The following is a 22,614-nucleotide window of genomic DNA, read 5'->3' as shown; positions in this document are numbered from 1 at the left end:
CCCACGCTTTGCCCCGCTCAGGTTCAATCAGAATCTCTGGGTGGGACCCAGGCATCGGTATTCTTAAAAAACTCCTCAGGTAATCCCAATGTGCATCCAATGCAGAGAGCCACTGGCATTGAGTTTGGAAATTGTCTTTTGGGAAAGAAAGTAAAGGATGGAACAAAATACAGTGGGTGGTGTGGGCACGGCCCCAGCTATTTGTAGATGGCGTGGCTTGGGTGAGTCCGAAAGAGGGAGGGAGTCAAGCAAGGCAGTGAGATGATGGGCCCCTGGGGCCTAGAAAATATTTGGTTATACGGGGTCTTTCTGGTATGAAGACCCCCACTTCATCACTTAAGGAGAGTTACTAGCAATGAAAATGGTGTGCAGGTTGTACCTTGAAGATGCTTAAAATGAATCCACTGTGATTGTTACATGCAGGGAGCTTGGAAAATACCCCATCTTGGCTTTCCGCCTTTAATAACTTTCTGCCTTGTCCAGGTTGGTTCCAAGGACCATTTGGTTTTTGCCCTAAATTGTTCAAATTCCTTCCATGGGGTGCAGAATACTGCAGGTGATAACTACTCCAAAGAATGTTACTTTTTAGAACCTTAGACAAGAGCACAAGATTATTTTCCCTCTGATTTAAAATATAGACATTTCCAAGCCAGCCAGGCTCAGGAGACCTTTCCTTGGGGGAAGTGAGAGGATTTCTCTGAAATCTTATCCTCTCTGAAGCCTTCAGCATTGCTTTGCTCTCTTTAAATGCCACATTCATAACCTCCCAGTGCAAAGGACAAAGAGTTCAACAAAGAGCAGCCAGCCTCTGGGAGGGTATGGAGTCCAGCTGAGAAAAAGAAGGAGATCCCTAACTTTACTTCCTTTTTATGTCAGTTAAATATTTTCTGGTGTAGAAAACTAAGTGGTGGCACCAGGCGGATCCCTGTCAAATGACAGTTCAGACAAAATGTATCGGGTTGGAAAGGTTGCATTGATTGGAGCCCAACTGGGCCTTCAGACACTAGTTCCCAGAAGAGAGCTGTCAGCATACAAATGCACCACTGCGTTCATCTGTGGCCTTGCAGGCATCCCCACTGTGTGGCTGACAGCACGGGACTGCCCTTCCCCGCGGATGGCCACTCTCAGGGGCATCTGAACTTTGGCCACATGGGCTCCTCTTATGCATGAAAAAAGAGACTCTGGAACTGGTCTTCTCAATATGGCGCCTTTCTCTATCTTATCTCTGCACTCTTAGGGCCCCAGCACTGGCGTCTGAAGCCAGAATGCCCAATTTACTTCTCAACAGTGGGGGATGAAAGAGAAGGAAAACACCAGTGCCTTGGAGGGTCTTTTTTTTTTTTTTTTTTCTTTTAAATAGGAAACAGAAAAAGAGCCAGGATAAGAGCTTTATAACTATGAGAATGCCCCACAGACAAGGGGTTTTGACAGCCTGGTACCCTAGAGGACTTAGTCCTGGCTACAGATTTTAGACTGACTTGACCTGTTGTTTGGAACCCAACCCCTCTTAAAACACAGGGGTGGAGATCGAGATTGTCAGGGTATTGGGGGCTCTCCTGACTCCTGGAAGTTCCTCAGTCACAAGCAGGAAGGGTGGAGATGAGGGGAGGGGAGGGTGTGCCTTCCCCCTGGCCTATTGATTCCATGGGTTTGCCAGGGGCTATATGGTCCAGTAGTACCCTGCTCTCACTTCTCCAGGTCCTGGCATGGGGAGGCGTGATTCCAGGTGCAGTGGTGTGTGAACAGGAGAAGTGATGGGCAGTGAAGAAGAGGAGAGGGGAGGAAGGACCATCTGAAGGAGAAGGTCTCCAAGACCTCAGCCGCCATGAGGGGCACCCAAGCCAGACCCTCTTTCGTTTTTTTGACTCAATGATTTTGCTTGCTGCCAACTGTAAGGACCATCCTTGGTTTCGGCTTTCCCTGCTCTTACTTTGGTTTTGAGTCTTTCCTTCTCTTCTTTCCCCTATCCTTCTATACTTCCTCTTCTCCACTGTCCAATCCATTGGATTAGATTTGTGGATTTTTCCATGATGTTCTAGGTAAGGAAATGCAAGGTTATTTTAGTTGTGCGGATTGTACAATAGAGAAGGAAGCCTTAGAGCAGAGCTTGCTGAAGGAATTTCCCGTGGGATATTAATCAGTGTTATATGGAAAAAAAAAGGTTCAGTAGTTACATAAGTTTGGGAATTTCTTGGTTAAATAATGTTAACTAGACATCTTTACTACAGGATGTCTTTTAGCTTTTAGTATTCTAATATTCATCAAGATATACCCAGGAGGCTAGGGTTGTCGTGAGTGGCTCTGAGGAAGGCCAGTTTTGGGGGCGTCTTGGGCTCGCTGAGGGGGCACCTTGGGAACGATGGCAGAAGGAGATAATCGCAGCACCAACCTGCTGGCTGCAGAGACTGCAAGTCTGGAAGAGCAGCTTCAAGGATGGGGAGAAGTGATGCTAATGGCAGATAAAGTCCTCCGATGGGAAAGGGCCTGGTTTCCACCTGCCATCATGGGTGTGGTTTCTTTGGTGTTTCTGACTATCTCCTATCTAGATCCATCCGTTCTGTCAGGTGTTTCCTGTTTTGTTGTGTTTCTGTGCTTGGCTGACTACCTTGTTCCCATTCTAGCGCCTAGAATTTTTGGCTCCAATAAATGGACCACTGAGCAACAGCAGAGATTCCATGGAATTTGCAGCAACCTAGTAAAAACTCGACGCAGAGCTGTGGGCTGGTGGAAACGCCTCTTTACGCTAAAGGAAGAAAAGCCTAAAACGTACTTCATGACCATGATCATTTCTCTTGCTGAGGTTGCTTGGGTGGGACAGCAAGTCCACAACATCTGTCTCTCCTGCCTGATAGTGACTTTTTTACTCTTGCTTCCTGGACTAAACCAACACGGAATCATTTCGAAGCACACGGGAATGGCCAAAAGAGAGAGAAACAAGCTTCTCAAACAAAAAGAAAAGAAAAATGAATCATGCATCTGCTTTATTCAGTGTGATTAATGGCGTATACGTTGTCCTTGGGGACAGTGTCTGTTATGCCGTCTGGATACTAAAACGTTACAGATGTAGCTCTTTGCTGTCCCTCATTCTGCCCTTAGTTAGTAGAAATTCCGACTTGCCAAGTAAGGCTTTATGCCCAGTGTCTTCATGGGTGTGTTGTCATCAGCTGGCCTTAACATGGACAACTCATTCATCATTACCACTTGCCTTGGTTTTTCTCACCCACGGTTAACTGAACTCTTCCTTTTAAAATAATATAGTGGTGAACTTCATCCTTTAGTACAGCTAACAGTGGCTTGGGAGAACTGTGCAAGTTGATCTTCGCTTTAGCTGGATACAAGATCGTGGTCTGTGACTACAGGAAGCTGGTTCCACTGTCTGCTTCCACACTCTGCTTAAACAACTGTCTGGCTTCGTGAATACAGAAACCAAGTTTACCACTTCTGATGAAGAGACCAGTTAAGATTCATTCCTCATTCTGTTTCGATACTGTGGGAGAAGAATCCTCGTGGAATAAAATGAAACTGATTTCATGGCCTAGTATGTGTTGGCTCCTCCCTTGTGCAGAATTTAGCAACTTGTTGGAAACATTGATCCTTCCTCCCAAATGGGGAATCGGACAGGCTTAGAACTCTTGTTCCCTTGCACTTAAACTTGAAGTTAGTATATCCTTAAAGGCTTTTTAGTAGCAGGCTTACACAAGATGGTATTTAGGATTTTTAGCATACTTTTAATTTCAGATTTTCAGCTAACTGAAACTAAAGTACAGAATAGGTTAAGAGTCATGTCTATGACCTTCACTCCAAGACCAGCCAATAAAGAACAAAACTCATCCTGTGTTTAGTCAAGATTCATTTCAGTAGAAAATCATACTAGTTTTTTCAAGACCAGACTAAGCCTTTAAAGGTAAGCCTTGAGATTCTCATTTTATGGTAACACTGGCTGCTTTTGGTCCCAATAGATGGAGTAGTTGAAATCTGTAGGAATGAACCTCTGAGGGCTGGAAATGTGACATATTTGGGAACAGTTCTTAAACTGATTAACTAGCTGTAATATACTTTTGTGAATTTATTGCTCTGATGCTGTAAAACCTGGACCTTGTGGTATATCTGATCCTAAATAAGTGTTGTTTTCTTCCCTTCAATATTGCTGTAAACAGTGGCACTCATGTAGCATATGTTCGACTTTTCTTTTTTAAGGTTTTGTATACAAACTACCGTAATTTACATGTGTTGCCTCATCGTAAATAAGCTTGTCTTCCTATCTGGATTTTTGTGTGTATGTGTGTTCTACCAATTAACTACTTTTGCAGTTTTAATCCTGTATTATTTCTTCTACTTTGTTTTGTGTAAAAGGGGAAAAATGAAAAAGCTGGAATCCCCCCCCCCAAAAAAAAGATATACCCAGGAGCAGCATACAGTGTGCAACAGCTAGCTAGCTAGCTATCTATCTATCTATCTATCTATCATCTATCTATCATCTATCTATCTATCACTATCCATCCATCCATCCATCCATCCAACCATCTACCTATTTACCAACTATGGAATCCATTTTCAATAAAATCTCTTTGCACTAGCATTTTGTGGAAGACATTTTGAGAAATGTTGCCTTAGAAAATGCTGGAAGCCAAATAAGGAAAAGAAAAATTTCACCAACAACCCAAATGAACATTGCAGAGAGGGTAAAATATAAACGGAGGTGCTCTGAGGTCTAACAACGACGCTGAGGAAGCTGTTTCAACTTTCTAACACTCTTATTTCCTTGAATCTGAATGAAGATGATTTTTGCCTCTTCTGGGCTGTTAGGAGGAGAAAATGAGAGGCTGAAGTCCTTAGAGAGTATAAGATACCGTTGAAAAATGCTAATGATTATTAGAACTGTGAACCCATGAGGCCAAATGCATGAAATAATGTATATAAAAATGCACTTTGTAAATTTCAAAACACACTGCAAATATTAGTCAAATAGCATCAGGAGTATCTCTTGAGTCCTGCATATGTGTCGTGGGTAACGGTGTTTTACCTACATAGTTCTTTCTTCCCGCATGATTCAAACCACCTTATTTGTGTTATTTCATAAATAGACTGTAAAGCTGGAACGGACTTAAAGATTATCTACTATAAACTTTCCATGTAATAAGTGACACACCGAGTCCCAGAGATTAGGTGACTTGCCCAAGGTCACACAGCTAGTGAGGGGCAGAACCAGCAACACCAAGATTCTTCCTGTTTACTCACACACTAAAAAGCACAACTTTGGGAATTTAGAAGGAAATAGGAGATTTTGGTTCTTATTTATATTGATGAAGAAAGTGAGGTTCTGTGGGTTGAAGTGAGAATCCTTTAATCTCCACACGTCTCCTAGGCCTTTGTGCAGCCCTGACCTGTATGGCATGAGCTCTACCCTCCCTCTGCTAAGTCCCCCTCCTCGGAAATCCTCCAAACCTCTCTGACACGACAAAACTCACGTGTCATTATTAGCCGCATTCTAGCTTGTAAGGGGTTTCACGTAGCGTACCGTGCATAATTTTGTGGTGTACATGTGCATTATAAATCCCATGACTATTTGCTTTTTGTTCAACTTCAAGTGGGTCTCTGTCTCACAGTCCTCCTTGGATTATAATATCTATAGTCAAGGAAGGCAAAGAGGCAGGCAGGATATTGATGTTTTTTGTGGGCCAGCTATTAGGAACTGAATTAGATACTCTCATACAAACCATCTCATTTAATCCTCACATCGACCCTCCAACCAATGAGGAAACTGAGGCTCAGAAGGATGGGTTGACCTCACCTAACTGCCCACAGAACCAGCATCTGAGCCCAGGTCTGTCTTGCTTCTAAAGACCATGCTTGGTACTTCCCTGGCGGTACAGTGGTTAAGAGTCCGCCCTGCAATGTGGGGGACACATGTTCGATCCCTGGTCGGGGAACTAGGATCCCACATGCTGTGGGGCAGCTGAGCCCATGCACCGCAACTACTGAGCACATGAGCCACAGCTACAGAGGCCGCATGCCACAACTACTGAGTCCTCACACCACAACTAGAGAGAAGCCTGTGCCACAACAAAGAGCCTGCACACTGCAACTAAGACCTGAGGCAGCCAAAAATAAATAAATAAATACTAAAAAAGAAAAAAAAAAGATCATGCTTGCCCTATGGTATTATGCTGTTCTGCAAACCTTCCTTAAGGCCAGAGTGCACCCCATAGGTGCTTAATAAATGCAGATAATGGCAAAAGTGCTTTCTTTACAATCTGGAGAATATTCACTTGTAAGCCCATACCTTGGGAGTCAATTTAAAAGCCTGTGGACTTTTAAAAACTACAATGAGATGTCACCTCACACCAGTCAGAATGGTCATCATCAAAAAATCTATAAACAATAAAAGCTGGAGAGGGTGTGGAGAAAAGAGAACTCTCCTACACTGTTGGTGGGAATGTAAACTGGTATAGCTACTATGGAAAACAGTATGGAAGTTCCTTAAAAAACTAAAAATAGAGCTACTGTATGATCCAGCCATCCCACTCCTGGGTATATATCCGGAGAAAAACATGGATCGAAAGGATACACGCACCCCAACATTCAGAGCAGCACTGTTTACAATAGCCAAGACATTGAAGCAACATAAATATCCATTGACAGATGAATGGGTAAGGAAGATGTGGTACATATATACAATGGAATATTACTCAGCCATTAAAAAGAATGAAATAATGCCATGTGCAGCTACATGGATGGACCTGGAGATTATCATGAAGTGATTGAAGTAAGTGAAGTAAGTCAGACAGAGAAAGACAAATATCATATGATTTCACTTATATGCGGAATCTAAAAACATGATACAAATGAACTTATTTACAAAACAGAAACAGACTCACAGACTTAGAGAATGAACTTACGGTTACCAGGGGAAATGGTGGGGAGGAGGGATAGACTGAGAGTTTGGGACTGACATGCACACACTGCTATATTTAAAAGAGATAACCAACAAGGACCTACTGTATAGCACAGGGAACTCTGCTCAATATTCTGTAAAAGCCTAAATGGGAAAAGAATTTGAAAAAGAATAGATACATGTATGTGTAAAAAAAATAATAAAATAAACTACAAAAAAAAAAGCCTGTGGAAAATTTACCTCAAGCCTATAGGGAATGAATTGAGGCTAAACTACAAGAAATAACACTTGATCATGAAAGCACAAGAATATTGTATTAAGTTAACATAAATACTGGCTATGTCTTGCTTATTCAGAGCGAAATGCCAGCCAGCACATTTTGGGCAGCTCACATTGACACTAAAACCTGTATCTATGCACATGCAGGCAAAACTGTTTCAGAAGCATTCTGAACTAGACTTTAGGATAAGCTTATCAGCTACATCCAACAGACAGTGATGGGACCCAAGCTGGGTGTGTGGCTCCAGGCTCACCGCTGAACTTGCTGCAGACAAGCCAGGGATCTGCCCCACTGTCGTGATCAGAGTGGTACTGTTTACTTGAGAAGGTGTAACTTGCCATGTTCAAATGCTGCAGGAATCTTTCCACAGCCCCTTTTGAGTCTGGCATCCTTTCCATCTATTGCTACTTGATGTGAGCTTCCAAAGTCAGTGGTGTGAACATACCACCTTCTTTGCTAAACCCCTTTCTACATGATTTGACTAATCTATGGAGCAGTAGCCAGGAATGGTACACCTAGACAATGACAAAGAAGTACCACAGTATATAAGTATATACTTGGTAAACTAATTTTTCCCCCTGCCACTCTCGAAGCAATATAAACTTTGTTGTTCCTCCTGGATCTCAAATGCTTGTAATAAATTCTTTGAAATGTCAGTAATGTTGAACTGAGGGGTTTTTTTTTAAAGGAGATTTTCTTTCTTTCATAAAAGGAAAAATTGTCCCTTGCCGAGAATGTAGCTAAATATGTTTTGTTTATTTTATTCAGGGCTGAATACGGTTGGATAAAGGGACTCCCGTTTCTCACCCGACCTCTTGCTGAATGAGGGAATCATGAATGAAGCCCTCCATTTACTGGATAGTCACATAAACAGAAATAAATTCATACTCTTTCATATCTGTAGTATAATTAACATTTGCTTAACAAATGTATAGCCTACAAAGCATTTTCATTAGTATGTTATATTTAATCTTCATGAGAACTCTCTGGGCTTGGATGGATTTTCTCATCCATAATAATGACATTTCCTTTGGCTAAGAGGAAGACTTACTCACTCCCTGTGAACAATTCCAGTTTTTAAAAGGTCCTCATGGCCTGGGTTGCTCTGGGAGAATGTTGTCTACATAGTAATACTTCTGTCATTTTCACCAAATTTACTTAATCTCATAAACCATAAATTAGTTCAGTGAAAAATATCAGCCAAAGAAGTTTTTTGATTGTCGTAACATTTCAATTCAATAAAAAGTGATTGGTTTATTAGACCTGTACAATACACAGGAGGATGGGTTTCTACGGTACCTCCGTGTCTCAATCCATTATCCAGCATGCACTTGTTTTTCTACTGTGCAAAATTTGGTACGATTTTCAATTTGAACTAGAAAGTGGCATTCAACACCTGGCTGAAATTTCCAGTGGACAGAATGCCATTGACCTTGGAGAGTATTTGCTAAGTAAATCATTTACACAGCTGGTAGCCAAGCTGAGACAAGTGAGGAACTCATCTCAGGCACAAAATTTAAGGGCGTTGGGTTTCCCTGGTGGCACAGTGGTTAAGAATCCGCCTGCCAATGCAGGGGACACGGGTTCGAACCCTGGTCCGGGAAGATCCCAAATGCCGCGGAGCAACTAAGCCTGTGCACCACAACTACAGAGCCTGTGTGCCACAACTATTGAAGCCTGTACGCCTAGAGCCCGTGCTCCGCAACAAGAGAAGCCACCGCAATGAGAAGCCTGCGCACTGCAACAAAGAGTAGCCCCCGCTCGCCGCAACTAGAGAAAGCCCACGAGCAGCAACAAAGACCCAATGCAGCCAAAAATAAGTAAGTAAATAAATAAATAAATAAATATGCAATTAAAAGAAAATTTAAGGGCGTGCCCCCCACACATTGATCAAGATGAATAACATCTAATGTGATATTTTAAAAAAATCAAAATGAATGCAAAAAATTCATGACCAACAAAGTCAGTGTTACTGATCTTTCCTTTTGCCTCAGACTCCAATATGGTTCAATACTGTTACTGATCCTGTATTTTAAAATGCGATATTTAGCTCATCATGGATTTTGGCATTCATTCTGATTTTTTAAAAACTGCATTAAAATATGATCTGTCTTGATGACTGCAGTTTTGGGTGCGCTTTGAATTCTGCATCTGAGAATGAATGCCTCACTTGTCTTATCTTAGTCTTGGTCCAGGTGAGGAGAATTTTACACTTGATTCAGCCCTGTGTAGACTGAGTTCTACTAGAATTTATAATGACCACAGAGGGGTTATACAAATATGCCTGCAAAAGGTACCAGAATATGGCATCCCAAAATATGCCACTTGGACATGAGGATTATTTTGCACTGAAGGGAACTGAGAATCAGTAGGTACAAGAAAAGCTCTCTGCCAACCTCCTGTTTTGCCTAAAAGCAGGACATAAATTTGTAAACATGGCCCCCCTTCCCTCTCTACCAGGAAGGACAGGAGTTAATTACTGGAGACAAGTCTAGACCCTTATTAGCCCAGAGATGGCACCAGAAGAATCTGTATAACAAATCTTGCTTATCTACCATTAGTTTCCCCATATATTTGCCTTCCCACAGTTTGCCACACTTAGAAGCTCATAGTCCTTTTCCTCGGTCTTGGCACTTCCCTAAAAATGTATTGTTCTTTTGTTAAGATGCTATATAAGCCCGAGTTTTAACCACCCTTTTGAGTTACGCATCACTAAGTGCTCCCGTGTGTATGCACAATGCATGTGTCATAAACTTTTGTTTGTTTTTCTCTTCTTAATCTGTCATTTGTTAGTCTACTTTACAGGCCCTTAGCTTGAGAACCTAGGATGAATAGAGGAAAAAAAGAGTTTTTTCTCCCCTGTACCTGCATAGGTCACTCAAGTGAGTTTTAGAGGTCTGTGACATAAAACTCCTAATAAAAGGGAAAGAGTTCCAGAAAGTATTTAATTTTACCTCCTCTATATATAGATGAAAAAAAACTTAGACCCACCAAGCTTTGACTAATATTGTGTTAAATTTAGACTAACTGCTGGGGAGAGAGGGGGCTGGCCCCAGGCACTGGGCCTTTTCTATAGGAAGGAGACACGCTTGGAGACCATTGCTTTAAAAGGATGGAAATCATGTAGGTCTAACTCCTTCTTGAGGGCTTGGGCTCTTCGTTTTAAAAAGGGATAATATACCACCCTCTCCATCACTCTGGAAAGTAGTACTGAAAGTCTGCTGGGGGGAGGGGGAAACATCCCACACGAGAAGATCAGGAGGCTGAGCTTACTGCACTGCAGAGGTGGAATTTGAATGCAGTTTTACTCCTGGATGCCTGAGTGGTAACGAGACCTTTACATTAGCAAATGCAGGTGGTTGAGAACAATTTTACACTCTCTCTCGAGCAACTTCACCCCTGAGGGGGTGACCATGCTCCTCATTCCTCATATAAGCACAGATAGCTTTCTCCCCCCTAACTGCTTCCACTTATCTCTCTCTCCCTCTGTTTTTTTTTTTTTAATTAAGATGTGCAATACAACAAGAAAAGGAAAAGATGATCCTGCTTCCTGCCATGCAAGACGGTATGCAGAAGGCCAAGGTTAAATGCAGCATTTGGTTTCTTAAGCTTTTCTAATGTATAGGTGTGAAAAAGCAATCAGGGACCAGAGTTTACAGCAGTGACTCTCTGAAGATGAAAACTTGACTTTAATTTGGACTCTCTGGCTAAGATAAAATCTGCTTCTGCTATCATTATCTTATGTTTGTCCTTACTTTCTTTCTACTCTGCCACCCAGCTGAGTGGGAAGAAATTAACCTGACCTTGAAGAATACTCAGAGAATCTTCAGGACCACTGGGTTTTCAGTACCCAATAAAATTCTAGAGGCCTACCAACATTTAGATCATAGACTCAAGGACCTGAAAAGGATCTTAAAAATCATATTCAGCACACATTTAACAGATGAGGAAAATGAAGTCCAAAGAACTTGTTCCATTTGTGAGTTAGTTGGAAGCAGGGTCAGAATTAGAACAAGCTCCCTCTTCCCATGGCACCATGACTAGGTTCCAACTGTGTCCAGCTCATTTCCGGATCACTCGTGAAGGAAAATAGCAGGCCTTCCACACAATGTCTGGAACTTCCTTAGTACAAGTTAAAAACTCCCAAGGAACAGTCTCAAGAAAAGCCATCTCAGAGGTCATAGGAAGGAGGCATTTCACCATTCTTAGGCTTATGGGGTCTTTATCCAGATCAATATCATATATTGAAATTAAAGCTGTGTATTGTTTTTTCTACCCAGGAATGATTAGACTGTATCTTTCCCCTCAAGAAGTTGCTTCCACAGGGAGATCAGCTCAGAGCTTTGTGACCACCTAGAGGGGTGGGATAGGGAGGGTGGGAGGGAGGGAGACGCAAGAGGGAAGAGATATGGGGATATATGTATATGTATAACTGATTCACTTTGTTATAAAGCGGAAACTAACGCACCATTGTAAAGCAATTGTACTCCAATAAAGATGTTAAAAAAAAAAGAAGTTGCTTCCACTTATGTTCCTGATCTGCTTCTACCCGACACACTCTATATTCCTGGTTTTAGATTCTGATGCAGCCTGTGGCAGGTGGGTTGTGCAAAAAATAAGGAGTATGCATTGATATCCATCCTGGAACCTCATGGTTAAATTCAACTCACAGACGCATTTTGTTTGTCCCACACACTGTTTTCAAATTTTCATTTTGGGTTTTATACTCAAGTCTGCTTTACTTATTTATATGGACGGCCTGGCCCCTGAGGACGTCTGCACTTATAATCCCTGTTTAGAACTTCTCATCCCTCCTGAGAATGAAGTTGTGGGTGAGTGGACCTTGATTCTCCGTGAAGAGTTTAAAGACAGGCTTCCAGGGGCCAGCTTCTGGTATCCATGCTGGACCACCAGCCCTCCCATAACCCTGAGCAATCAAAATTAGTTCTCTGAAGTGATAATACTTTAGACTCATATCTGTCTTGAAACAACAACCTGGTTTTGTAAATGCAATCCATTTCATGGACTTGAGTAAAAGAGTGAAACAAATTATATTGCAGTATTAGACAAAAACCTGACCAGAAGTATTTGGAGAATTTTAGTCTAGAGTGTTACTACCTGCCAGCACTATTTTTTTTTTTTCATCTTGAGGAATAACCTCACCAAATATACCTATACAAGCTACTTTCATTTATTATTTTTTCTGAAGATATGACAGCATCTGTACAGTTTTAGAAATGATTATTATCCTTCAAAGTTTTGTGTTTTTTTTTTTTAAACAAAAAACCTTCTGAATTACTGGCTTTCTCCGACAATCTAGGTTGCATGTTCTAAACGAACGTGTCTCAGACAGATTTTGAATAACGTAAAAAGACAAAGCCCACATGAAAATAAAGAACTGTAAAATAGAATTTAAGCTGTCATATATGAATTTAGTTGATCATTAGTCTCTTAAAAACCTTCAAACACAAACACTTTATTCTAGTTCATAAAGATCATTACCTTTGAGAGTTAAATATCTTTCAGTTCCTTTTAAATAGTTTTCTTTTTCAAAAGTTCAAACATTCCATGTTCCACAAATTCAAAAACCCTTCAGCTAGTGTAGAGAAAAACCGATATTTCAAAACCATGGCATTCTCAATTTCCTTTACACATGCCTATCGTGAAAGCAAAAAAAAAAAATCCTTTTATGCCTACTGATGGAGACTTATTCAAAATTAGTTCTCTATCTACTCAGTAATATTATTTAAAGTTTCACCACATCACCCATTCAGTGGTCATTCATTAGACCCTCAAAAGAAGTTAGAGTATTATCTCATCAATCTACTTAGTAAGTTTGTAAGTTAAAACTCCAACAGTGAAAAATTAGAATATTCTCTCAGGGTTATAAAGAAATAAATGTGATTCTGAGCCTTCTTTTGTTGCAAAAACAAAAAAACGAAACAGCTCCCGGATTTCCATGGGAAACTATTAGGAGAACTTTGGGAAATTCTCCTCGTAGAATTTGTTTTTCATGAGGCTGAGCGGTCATCTCATCTAAAGTCCTGTCGACAGCTATTCAAATGGGTAGTCTACACTTGCCTTTTACTGGCCGATAGAGATTTGTAAGATGTCGACTGTGTTCTGAGAAGGCTGATGTCCACAGAACTCAAAGCTTTCACTCCACTCTACAGAATACTGGACTAAGTAGGCCAACTAGGGGCAGGACTAAGTAATCTCATCCCTCAGAGCAGGACACGTGTTTTCTTTGGTAATTTCATGTATTTTGACGGCTCGTGTAGAGGAAATGTTTAATCACATGGTGTTGAGATAGATCTAATTTAACTGCTCTTAAAAAAGCGTTACACCCATTCTTGGGAATAACCAGAGTTGAATTCCAAATGCTGAAAACATTAGGATTGCTCTCATCATGCATCTGGTAAATTTGATTAGACCTACTCTCCCCATAGATGTCAAGTGTACAAGCAAGAGTTTTTTAGCCTGTGTTCATTTCAGTCTTATGTCAGAGGTATTGTGTTGCCTCATACTTGTAAGATTTTGAAAAATACACCTTCAAACCCAACTCGAGAAAATGCTCAAACTGCAAGTAGCCATGACCCAAATGCCAAGGAAAACAATTACTCATCTCACCCTAATGTTTCCATTTCCAAGAAAATTTGGGCCACCACTGAGAAGCCAAACACATAGAAACAAAGTTACAGGACAACAAAGTAAATCGGTTCTAAAACACTACGTCTCTAATCCACTGGCCTTTCTGTCTGCGGGCCAATTTATCTTGACTCTGCATACTTTGCTGTTTCGGACCAAAGGATAACATCACTCTTGTCCTCAGGTGGGGCAGGGCTGGACTGACTGCAATGTGAGCGCCCACCATCAGGAGGGAGGTGAGTTGCCCTGTGAAATGAGTGCATAGGCTTTCCACTCTGTGGGAATGTGTCACTGCACTACAAATGGACTAAACCATCTGAAATCTTCCTGGAAGAAAACATCATTACGTTTTTTAAGTCCAAAACTGAGCTATTAATGTCTGGATCTAATCTGTTGACATCAGAGTTATTATCTTTTAAAGCTAATTTATTTTAAAGGCATCTAAGTTAAAAATGAGTTTCTGAAAGTTAAAATTATATATTCCTGAATGCTCCTGTTCATTGCTCCTCGATGACAGTAGATTAAAGATGAGCTTTCATGATTAGCCTGAAATTCTATTTTGGATGCCCTCAGCTTCACAGCAATAAAGTAAATGTACGGAAGCTTTATTATTTTATAAAGATGCATATTTGTGAAGGGACTCGGCATGAATTTAGAGTACTTGTTAATCCATGGAGTAATGGTTGGAATCTGGGACATAAGACCGGGGCTAAATTTCTTTATCTTCCTAACCCCAGAGAGTCTTTGGAAAAATAGACACAAAAGAGCACCAAGTACTTAAGGTAAGACACTGCTGTATTCATAATCTAGAGAAATAACCACCATGCCTCATGGACAGGAGATGCAGTTCTCCACGGGGCTACAAAACTCTGCTAGTAATAATTTTAATTGGATGCTATCTTTGCTGCCTTCAGAAAGTATCATAAAGTGGAGTTATTACAGGCTACGAGCGCACTTACTGTGCTGGCCTCTCACAGGAGGAAACAGATAACATTTATCCTTCGGAGGGCAACGTCAATGGGCTTCTATTTGTTTCGTTTACATGCATCCCCAGTTGCCCGCTATCTGCTCCCTCTTCCCTCCTTCTAAGAGATCAATTTGAATTAGACGCTGCGGAAGTGGATGCTAAGTTTGGCCTGCCCTCTGCCTCCGGGGAGGGCGCCACTCGGCGGCCCGGTCCCCTGGGCCCTGGGCGGGGCGGGGCGGGGCGGGGAGCGTACCTGCAGAGGATTGGGTGGCGAGAGCGGCGACGGGAGGCCGTGTCCCGGAGACTGGCTGGCTTTCTGGGGGGAGCTGGAGCTCTGCTGAGTTGGAGACGGTTGGCTCCGGTTCTGGGGGTGAGGGTGGGCGGGAGGAGCCGGCGGCGGCTGGCAGGCGGGCGGCGGCGGCGGCGGCGGCTGGGACTGCGGGGGCACCTGCGGGTGCTGGTTGCCCGGCGGGGCGGGCGGCGGGGGCGGCGGCGGCGGCGGCGGCTGGAGCTGCTGCAGCTGCTGGAGCTGCTGCAGTTGGGAGCTGAGGGATGAGGTAGCTGCGAGGAGACAGAGGGAACGTGGAGCTGAAACAAACACGTGGAGCTGAAACGTACCCGACCAAACCGCGTGCTGTGCCTTTGACAGCCGGCACCCCGCGAGCCGAGACGCCTCCCCCTTAGAAAAAGTTTACCCTCATGCCCTGAAACTCCGTGGTATTTCAGAGGGTTGCGGGGCACTGCGAGAACAGGAGTCACTTCTCGGGGAAATTTTAAAATTTAGGGAGGACCGGAGTGTAACCCATCAGGCATTACTTCCAAAGGGACTGAGCAAACCAAGGGGGTGTACTAGGAACAGAGGTAATTTTTCAGTACTTTCTCCCTCTCTTCCTTTCCACACTGCTTGGGAAATACACTTAGACTTTCAAGATCTGATTTCGATTTTTAAAGTTCAACCCATTTAATTCTTCTGGCAAATGCTCAAATGGAGTTAAGAACAGAAAGCTCAAGTGTTCGTAATCTTTTCATCATCGATACCACTAATGGTGTCATTTCTACCCGCTGCTTCAGACCTCCGCCAATTTGCTTAGACACTGAGTTTCAAGTTTCTACCATTTTTTTTTTAAATTTAAAGACAGTACACGCTTCTTAGTTTTGCAGAATCAAAAGCTTGAGTCTGAACTTTTTGCCCGCTCATCAGAGAGACACAGCCCCACAGCGGAAGGGTTACAGTCAGCGACTGTGCACTGCGGTGACTGGTCACACAGGCACCTCAAGGACAAGCCAGGAACCGAGAGGATGAAGTCATCTTTCCAGATTTCCTTGGTCTGTGAAAAGTAAGCATTGGTGGGAAAAGTTGTCTTAACACCGAGCTCACTATATTTGTTCCCACGTGCCCATCTAGCCCTGAACAATTTCTGCAGCAGGAAAACAGTTCGGCCAAAGAATGATCTAGAGAAAAGTACTGCTACAAGTTCACTTTTTTCTTTGCCTGAATATCAGCCTAAAAGCTTTCTAATGAGCCTACAAATAAATATAAGGATCAACGTTGCACCCATAGGCCTTCGCTGCAATGCTATCCTGTTCCTCCCCTACTCAGAATTAGTCAAGGTTCCCAAAAGTAGTAACTCCTGTTTGCAACATTAAACCAGTCCCCGTTAAAAAAAAATGTTCCTTAAAGAAAAAAATCTAGTGGTTCTGTAAAGTGACATATCATACACCTGACTTCATACAACAAAGATGCTCTCAAAAAATATGTGTATATTGAACCTTATGTTGAGCACATCTGAAGAAGTTTCTCTGTAAGGAAATCAACCAGGGACTATTTTTGTAAAATTAAGAATCATTTTGTGAAATGAAAACACCAGCTAGGCACTAGTGCTGTGTCTGGTAGTACGTAGGATTTAACAGGGAGACATAGTCCTGACTTTAAGGAGTTTATAGTACATTTGTGCATATAAGATTAACTCATAAGAAGTAATCAGGTTTGGGGTGCCTGTTACAGTCCTACTAATTAACTGAGATGCTTGATACATCTCAGTTAATTGCCTAAATGGTCAACAGTGTGGAAACTGACCAAAAGGTCCAGGAAAATGAGGAGAGGGGTTCCTCTGTGGGCTAGAGAGGCCAAGGCAGTGTTCATGAGGACCGAGAGGGCTTAAGAGAGTGAATTCTACACCCAGAAGGAAGGAAGAGAGGGTATTCCAGGCTGGAGAGACACCCAGATGATAGTATGGCTTAGGTGATGTTTCTGAAGGACAGTGTGGAGAATGGACTGCCTGGAACAGAAACTTTGGGCCGTTTTGATGATTTTAGACCTTAGAGAGGTAGGAGCCTGTCTTTGAAAGTGGTGGGAAGATGGATCACTCTCAATTCACCACTGGTATAAGTCAGATTTTAAATATATAATCAGGTTTGTTTAAAGCAAGGCATAGCTGTATTGATGAAATGATAGCTTGACCTTTCCCAGGGGCACCAAATACCAATTCTGTGCTCTCAGGTCCAAGTAGAGCTTCCTTGTTGGACCAGTGGGGATGGCAAGTCCTCACTGGGTCAGTGAGTTACTCTAGGTCTGTTCAAACACTCAGCCCAGTGTGTGTCCTGCCTTTCATTTAAATCCAGAGTGCTCTGGGACTCTACAGGTAGAGACGGCTTGTGAGAGAGAGGGCTGGAAAATACCCAGTCAATGGGGACTCTGAACTTTCTGCTCAATTTTGCTGCGAATCTAAAACTGCTTTAAGAAATAAAGTCTATATTAAAAAAAAAAATACCCGTTAGCATCCCATTTATTGGAACTTTAAGAGAATGATCTGGCTTTGCCATTTTCCCCTCTCCCTGCTCCTATTGTACAAAATCACATTTTATTGAACAGCTGGGAACCCAGCTCAATTCTGACCCCCCAGGATCTTCTGCAATCTGGAGGGAGGGTCCTGGGGGAGTGGGGCTTGAGCTCTCCTTTTGGTGGAGTTATAGACTTTGGGAACCTGATTGCATCTGGCCTCCTGCCTGATTCAAATCAAGCCTGTCCTGATTCCTTTCAGGTGGGGGGCACATATGTCAGTGCTTATTTTCATGGTTGACTTAAATACCATACTGTTTCATTTTGGTTAGAAAAGCATTTATCTAAATCAGCATTTGAAAACAGGAAAGACTGGGGAATACTGGCAGATAGACATTGGCAGACGGGTGGGTGCAGCAGACCCTAACCTACTAATGAGATGTGGTCCCAAATATGTCTTCGTTTCTTGATGTTGGTGAGTTCACATTGCTCGGCTATGTCTTTCCCATAACCTGCATCTTGCCTGGAAAGGCATTAACCTAAACTAAACCTCTTTGAGTTACATGAACTAATCTGACATTTGCAAGCAAGAAACGATGGACAACAAAATATGTTCACGTATGCACTGGATGCAAAGAAAAGCATGAGGGGGCTGTACAAGAATGCCACTCTGGTCTAAAAAATGCCAAAGGCACCTACACAATAATATGAAAACAAAAGCAAAAAAATGCTAAAATATGGAGCCTCTAAATCGCTCATTGTATAAAGCATACTGAGATACAGATAGAAGTTAGGAAGGTTCAAGGACATATTTGAACTACAGAGGATGTTTGCAGATAAAATGATGATTGTTGGGGGTAAAGCTTTGACCCTATTTCATAGAAGATTTAAGACTTTACTTTCTTCCCTGGTATTTATGTCCTTTTATGATTATTTCCTCTATGTCTGGTTACTATACACTCCATGGGCCAATGTTTAATATAAAATTTAACTACATTAACAGTAGGTATGAAAGAACTAAAAGAGAGGCACAGAAGTTTTCATTAGGATGTTTGAAATTTAAAAAACTTACAATTTTGAAAAAGAAACACAAAACAATTTTCTATCGAACTTGGAATTTCCTAGAGTGGATTGGAACTTCCCAAATAAATAATTTAATATCACAAAGGAGAAGTCAAGAAGCTTGCATTTCTCCATTTGTTCAGTTTCTATATATCAACTAACTTAGGAAAAACATTTTCTTCTTTGGGATCTTTGTTAAAGGTGTTCTCAGGAAACCAGGCACATAAATAAAGCTCCACCACAGAGGTATCAGAACTATATGGGATGGGCTTTACATACAATTACTTCCAAGGCACAGAAACAGAAAGTAAACTCATCCTCTCTACCTGCCCATGAAGGGCAAGGCCGTGAATGATGCTGGAGAAATACAAACGTGTCTTGTACTGTGCAAGGTACTGAAACACCGTGGGATTCACCGAAAGCCGAACAGGACTCAAACGCTAAAGGAAGTGTGATTCTTAGCAACACGCTCACTCACCTTTGTTAACACAAAGTACAACATCAGACTGTTATAATCAGTGTAGTCAGGGGCTCAGTGTCAGCATTTTCTGGGACTTTCCAGGTTCGGGGATCTGTGGGCATGGTTGGCAAACTGGAGGCTTGGGTTTGAGAGTCTGCTGGGAAGGATTACAGGCTCTGGGCCTGGCTGGGACCTGAGTTGCCTTACAGCAATACATTTACAGAGGGGAGAGGACCCGTGCTAAGGAGGAGGGAAGCGGGCGGGGTTTATCACTGCAAGTGAACCAGGAATCCTGCAAAGAGCGTGATGGTAATGGCTTTTCAAGCCCATCCTTAGCCCAGTCCCCTGGTGCAAGCCTGGTCCTAGGGAGGGAAAGAGCACCAAGTAAAAACACAAAGGGCAACCTTGAACTTCTTGCTAAGGGCAAGAAGCCAGATGCCAAAGACCACATACTGGATAGTTGCATTTATATGGAATGTACAGAATAGGCGAAGCCACAGAGACAGAAAGCAGATTAGTGGTTGCCAGGGGCTGGGGTTGGGGGGGACTGGGGGGTAACTGCCCGTGGGTATGGGGTTCCTGGGCGGGGGTGATGAAAAAGTTCTAGAACTAGATAGTGGTGAGTGTTGGACAACATTGTGAATGTACTTAATGCCACTGAATTGTACGCTTTAAGATGGTTAAAGTGGCAAATTTTATGCTATGTGTATTTTACGATAATAATAGTAATAATAACAATATTGTTAATAGCTAATAGCTGTTTCTCCATGTTCGCACACTGGAGACCAAGCCGCACTGCCTTGGGACCCCACGAGGGAAGGGAATAATCCTTCTGCACTCTGCATGGCTGTGTAGTCCCCAGGGCTAGGGCTGTGCCTGGCAGAGCAAAGGGAGAGGCGTGGGCAGGGCTGCAGGATGCAGGGCGGCACCGGGAGGAAAATGCCGTGTCCGCTGGAGGGGGAGAAGCACAGGTCTGGCAGTGGGAGCCGTGGACTGCTATCATCGTGGACCACGGATTCAGTCCTAGGCGCACACGAGACACCCCTCTAGAAATGCTGCCGAAGCTAGACTCTGAGCAGGCGAAGAACAGTGATGGCAATTTGGGTTCAAAATGAGACAGTGCTTCACAGTTTGGAAAGCACTGTCACTGAAAATGGATAAATTAGCTTTTTTTTTTGGCCACACCATGTGGCATGTGGGATCTTAGTTCTCCGACCAGGGATCGAACCCGTGCCCCCTGCATTGGAAACACGGAGTCTTAACCACTGGACCACCAGGGAAGTCCCCGGATGAATTAACTTTTCAGGACAACCACATGGATAGATGATATCACTGCCATGTTGTACATATAGAACTCGGGCTCAGAAAGGTTAAGTGACCTGCCTGAGTTCACACAGCTAATGAGCGCTATGGCTGACTCAGTCTCAGGTCTGCCACTTCCCAAAGCCTCTTAACATAACAGAATCAGGGGCAAGCTGTTTCCCCCTGAGGGTTGGAACGAAGATAACTACTCCCTCGTAGAGGGATGCCCTCCATGGCCCTGCTCTTGAGAAGAGGTGGCACAGGTCCCAGCTTACAGAGGCTGCTTTGAAGGTGTCTGCTCAGTGATGAATCGTTCAGCTCCTGGGAAAGTGTGTACAGTTGTACCCCCGTCCTGCTGCAGGCAAAATGTTTTTTAAAGCCTGCTGATATGAAATATAAATGTGCATTGTGAGGATAAAGATGCTAATTTGAGTGTGAGCCATGAGTTATTTTAAGACCAGGGACATGGGGTTGAGGGAGAGGGGGTGAGAAGTATGAGTGGATGGGAGGTGGAGAAGGGCCACAGCACACTTCCTTCGTGTCACAAGTTTGCCTCTGTGGTGAGAGAATGTTTCCTCTACACTTAGACCCTGGGTGGCCCCAACACTGTGCGCAGCTTGGTGACATTTTAAGGAAAGTAACCAAGTAGGGTATCAGGTTACATTGTCCATGGAACTCTGTGATGTGTTGTCTCTAGAGTATAGTCAGGTGGCAGCTAAGAGTTCTCCAAATGGCTTTGTCCCTTAATTGGGGACAGTGACTCCCAGATCAGCCCGTCTTACAAATCAGTGAACTCATGGGCCACCGAAAAGGAAATCCCGTGCTCCCTGATGTATGCAGCTTTTGCCTCCCTAACTCTGTATTTACTGTTCACTTTTCTTGCCCACTGAAATCCCTAGAAGAAAAAAATGGAATCTAGAACAACTCAACCAGAAGAATTTAAGTCGGTAAAACTGGACATCTTCCCTCCTTCCACGCCCCCCACCCTATAAAGGTAGCTGAAGCAAGGATGCAGGTCAGGAACTCTTCCTGGTACCCTCATTAACAGCATCCCTATCATGCACCGGCAGACAGAAGTTTTTGTAAAGTACATGGAAACGGCATTTTGGGGACTTGGGATTTTGAAAAAGTACAGAAGGTGAAGACTTTCTGGAAAATTTGCCTTTATTTTGGCAGCAATGCCCCAAACAAGCAAAATCAGTTCTGCCTCAAAGATTATGATGTGTAACCATCTCACATGCAGTCAGTGTTCTCAGCTCCAGAAATATTGCTAATACATATCTTTAACCTGTCATTTGCTTTGTTTGCATTTAAGGCAGAGATCTAAGTATCTCTTGAGATGTCAGGGGAAAACAAAGAGAGAAATTCTTCCAATGAACATATTCCCACAAATTTCCATGTATTGCCTGAGCCACACAAGCTTCTTTCTTCGGTCAGGTGTTTTCCCCAACTCTATCTCAAATTATGGACCCGAATCACCTGGAGAACTTGTTAGACAAGTGGATTCCAGAGGGTAGGACAAAGTCTGCATTCTGAAGCACCAACCTCCCCCCCGCAACGGGGATCAGGAGCTATTGGCCTTGGGGCTCCTAGCAGCCCATCCAGGAGGGGAAGGCTCTTCCCTTGGCCTTCAACCTGAGCAGTTTGTTTATCCATCTCCATAATTTTGAGGATATTTCTTTTCAAAAAATGAATCTGTTCTTCCATTGGCAAAAAATATCAAAACAAAAATCACTGGTTGGAAAGAAGAGAAAACAGACATCTGGGAATCTTCCAGCATTCTTTAACACCTTCTTTGAGATAGAAGAGCAATTTGCCACCCATTACTGCCTTTGTTGACATTTAGGGGAGCACTCTTGTTTGAGTATCATAAGTCCGAGACATACTGTTTGCTTTTAGATGCCCCATTAAATAGGGAAGACGGAAAAGTGGAGGACAAGTGCCCACTGTAAAACAAAGAGGTGAAGTGGTGGCATGGGCCATCCCAAGGGGAGCTGCACCCACCCAGCAATGTATCGGGGAGGCTGAGAACTCAAGGTGGCAAGTTCCCCTGAATTCCCACAGGGGTTTGCCGAGGCCTTCCTCTGGAACAGCTGACCTCCCAATATCTCTGCCTGCAGAATGGGCCCCAGCTAGGCCTAAACTCTCAGGAAAATAATGGGAAGGCTCTCCTCTAAAGAAACTGAAAAAACTGGGGAAGAATTAGGATTTCCAATGTGGA

At 43.0% G+C, this 22,614-nt stretch overlaps 2 protein-coding genes across 3 annotated transcripts in view; one reads left to right on the top strand and one right to left on the bottom strand.

The window, feature by feature from the left end:
* POU6F2 (POU class 6 homeobox 2) overlaps nt 1-22,614 on the bottom strand; it is a 468,326-nt gene that overhangs the window by 107,453 nt on the left and 338,259 nt on the right. For both annotated transcript variants that reach the window (XM_059932888.1, XM_059932889.1), the window contains one exon: nt 15,044-15,351. In XM_059932888.1, the coding sequence (XP_059788871.1) occupies nt 15,044-15,351 (308 nt within the window). The remainder of the gene's footprint in view (nt 1-15,043; nt 15,352-22,614) is intronic.
* Nucleotides 2,360-2,998, top strand: LOC132372198 (ADP-ribosylation factor-like protein 6-interacting protein 1). Its single transcript, XM_059934373.1, has one exon. The coding sequence runs from the start codon at nt 2,360-2,362 to the stop codon at nt 2,996-2,998; it is 639 nt and encodes a 212-aa protein (XP_059790356.1).

Source organism: Balaenoptera ricei, chromosome 9, assembly GCF_028023285.1.
Source record: "Balaenoptera ricei isolate mBalRic1 chromosome 9, mBalRic1.hap2, whole genome shotgun sequence".
Lineage (NCBI taxonomy): Eukaryota > Metazoa > Chordata > Mammalia > Artiodactyla > Balaenopteridae > Balaenoptera > Balaenoptera ricei.
Note: the sequence above shows the minus strand (reverse complement) of the source record. Positions and strands in the feature narration are given on the sequence as shown.

Excerpts from the sequence above, each read along its gene's own strand:
- LOC132372198 (XM_059934373.1), top strand. The coding sequence starts at position 2,360 with ATGGCAGAAGGAGATAATCGCAGCACCAACCTGCTGGCTGCAGAGACT.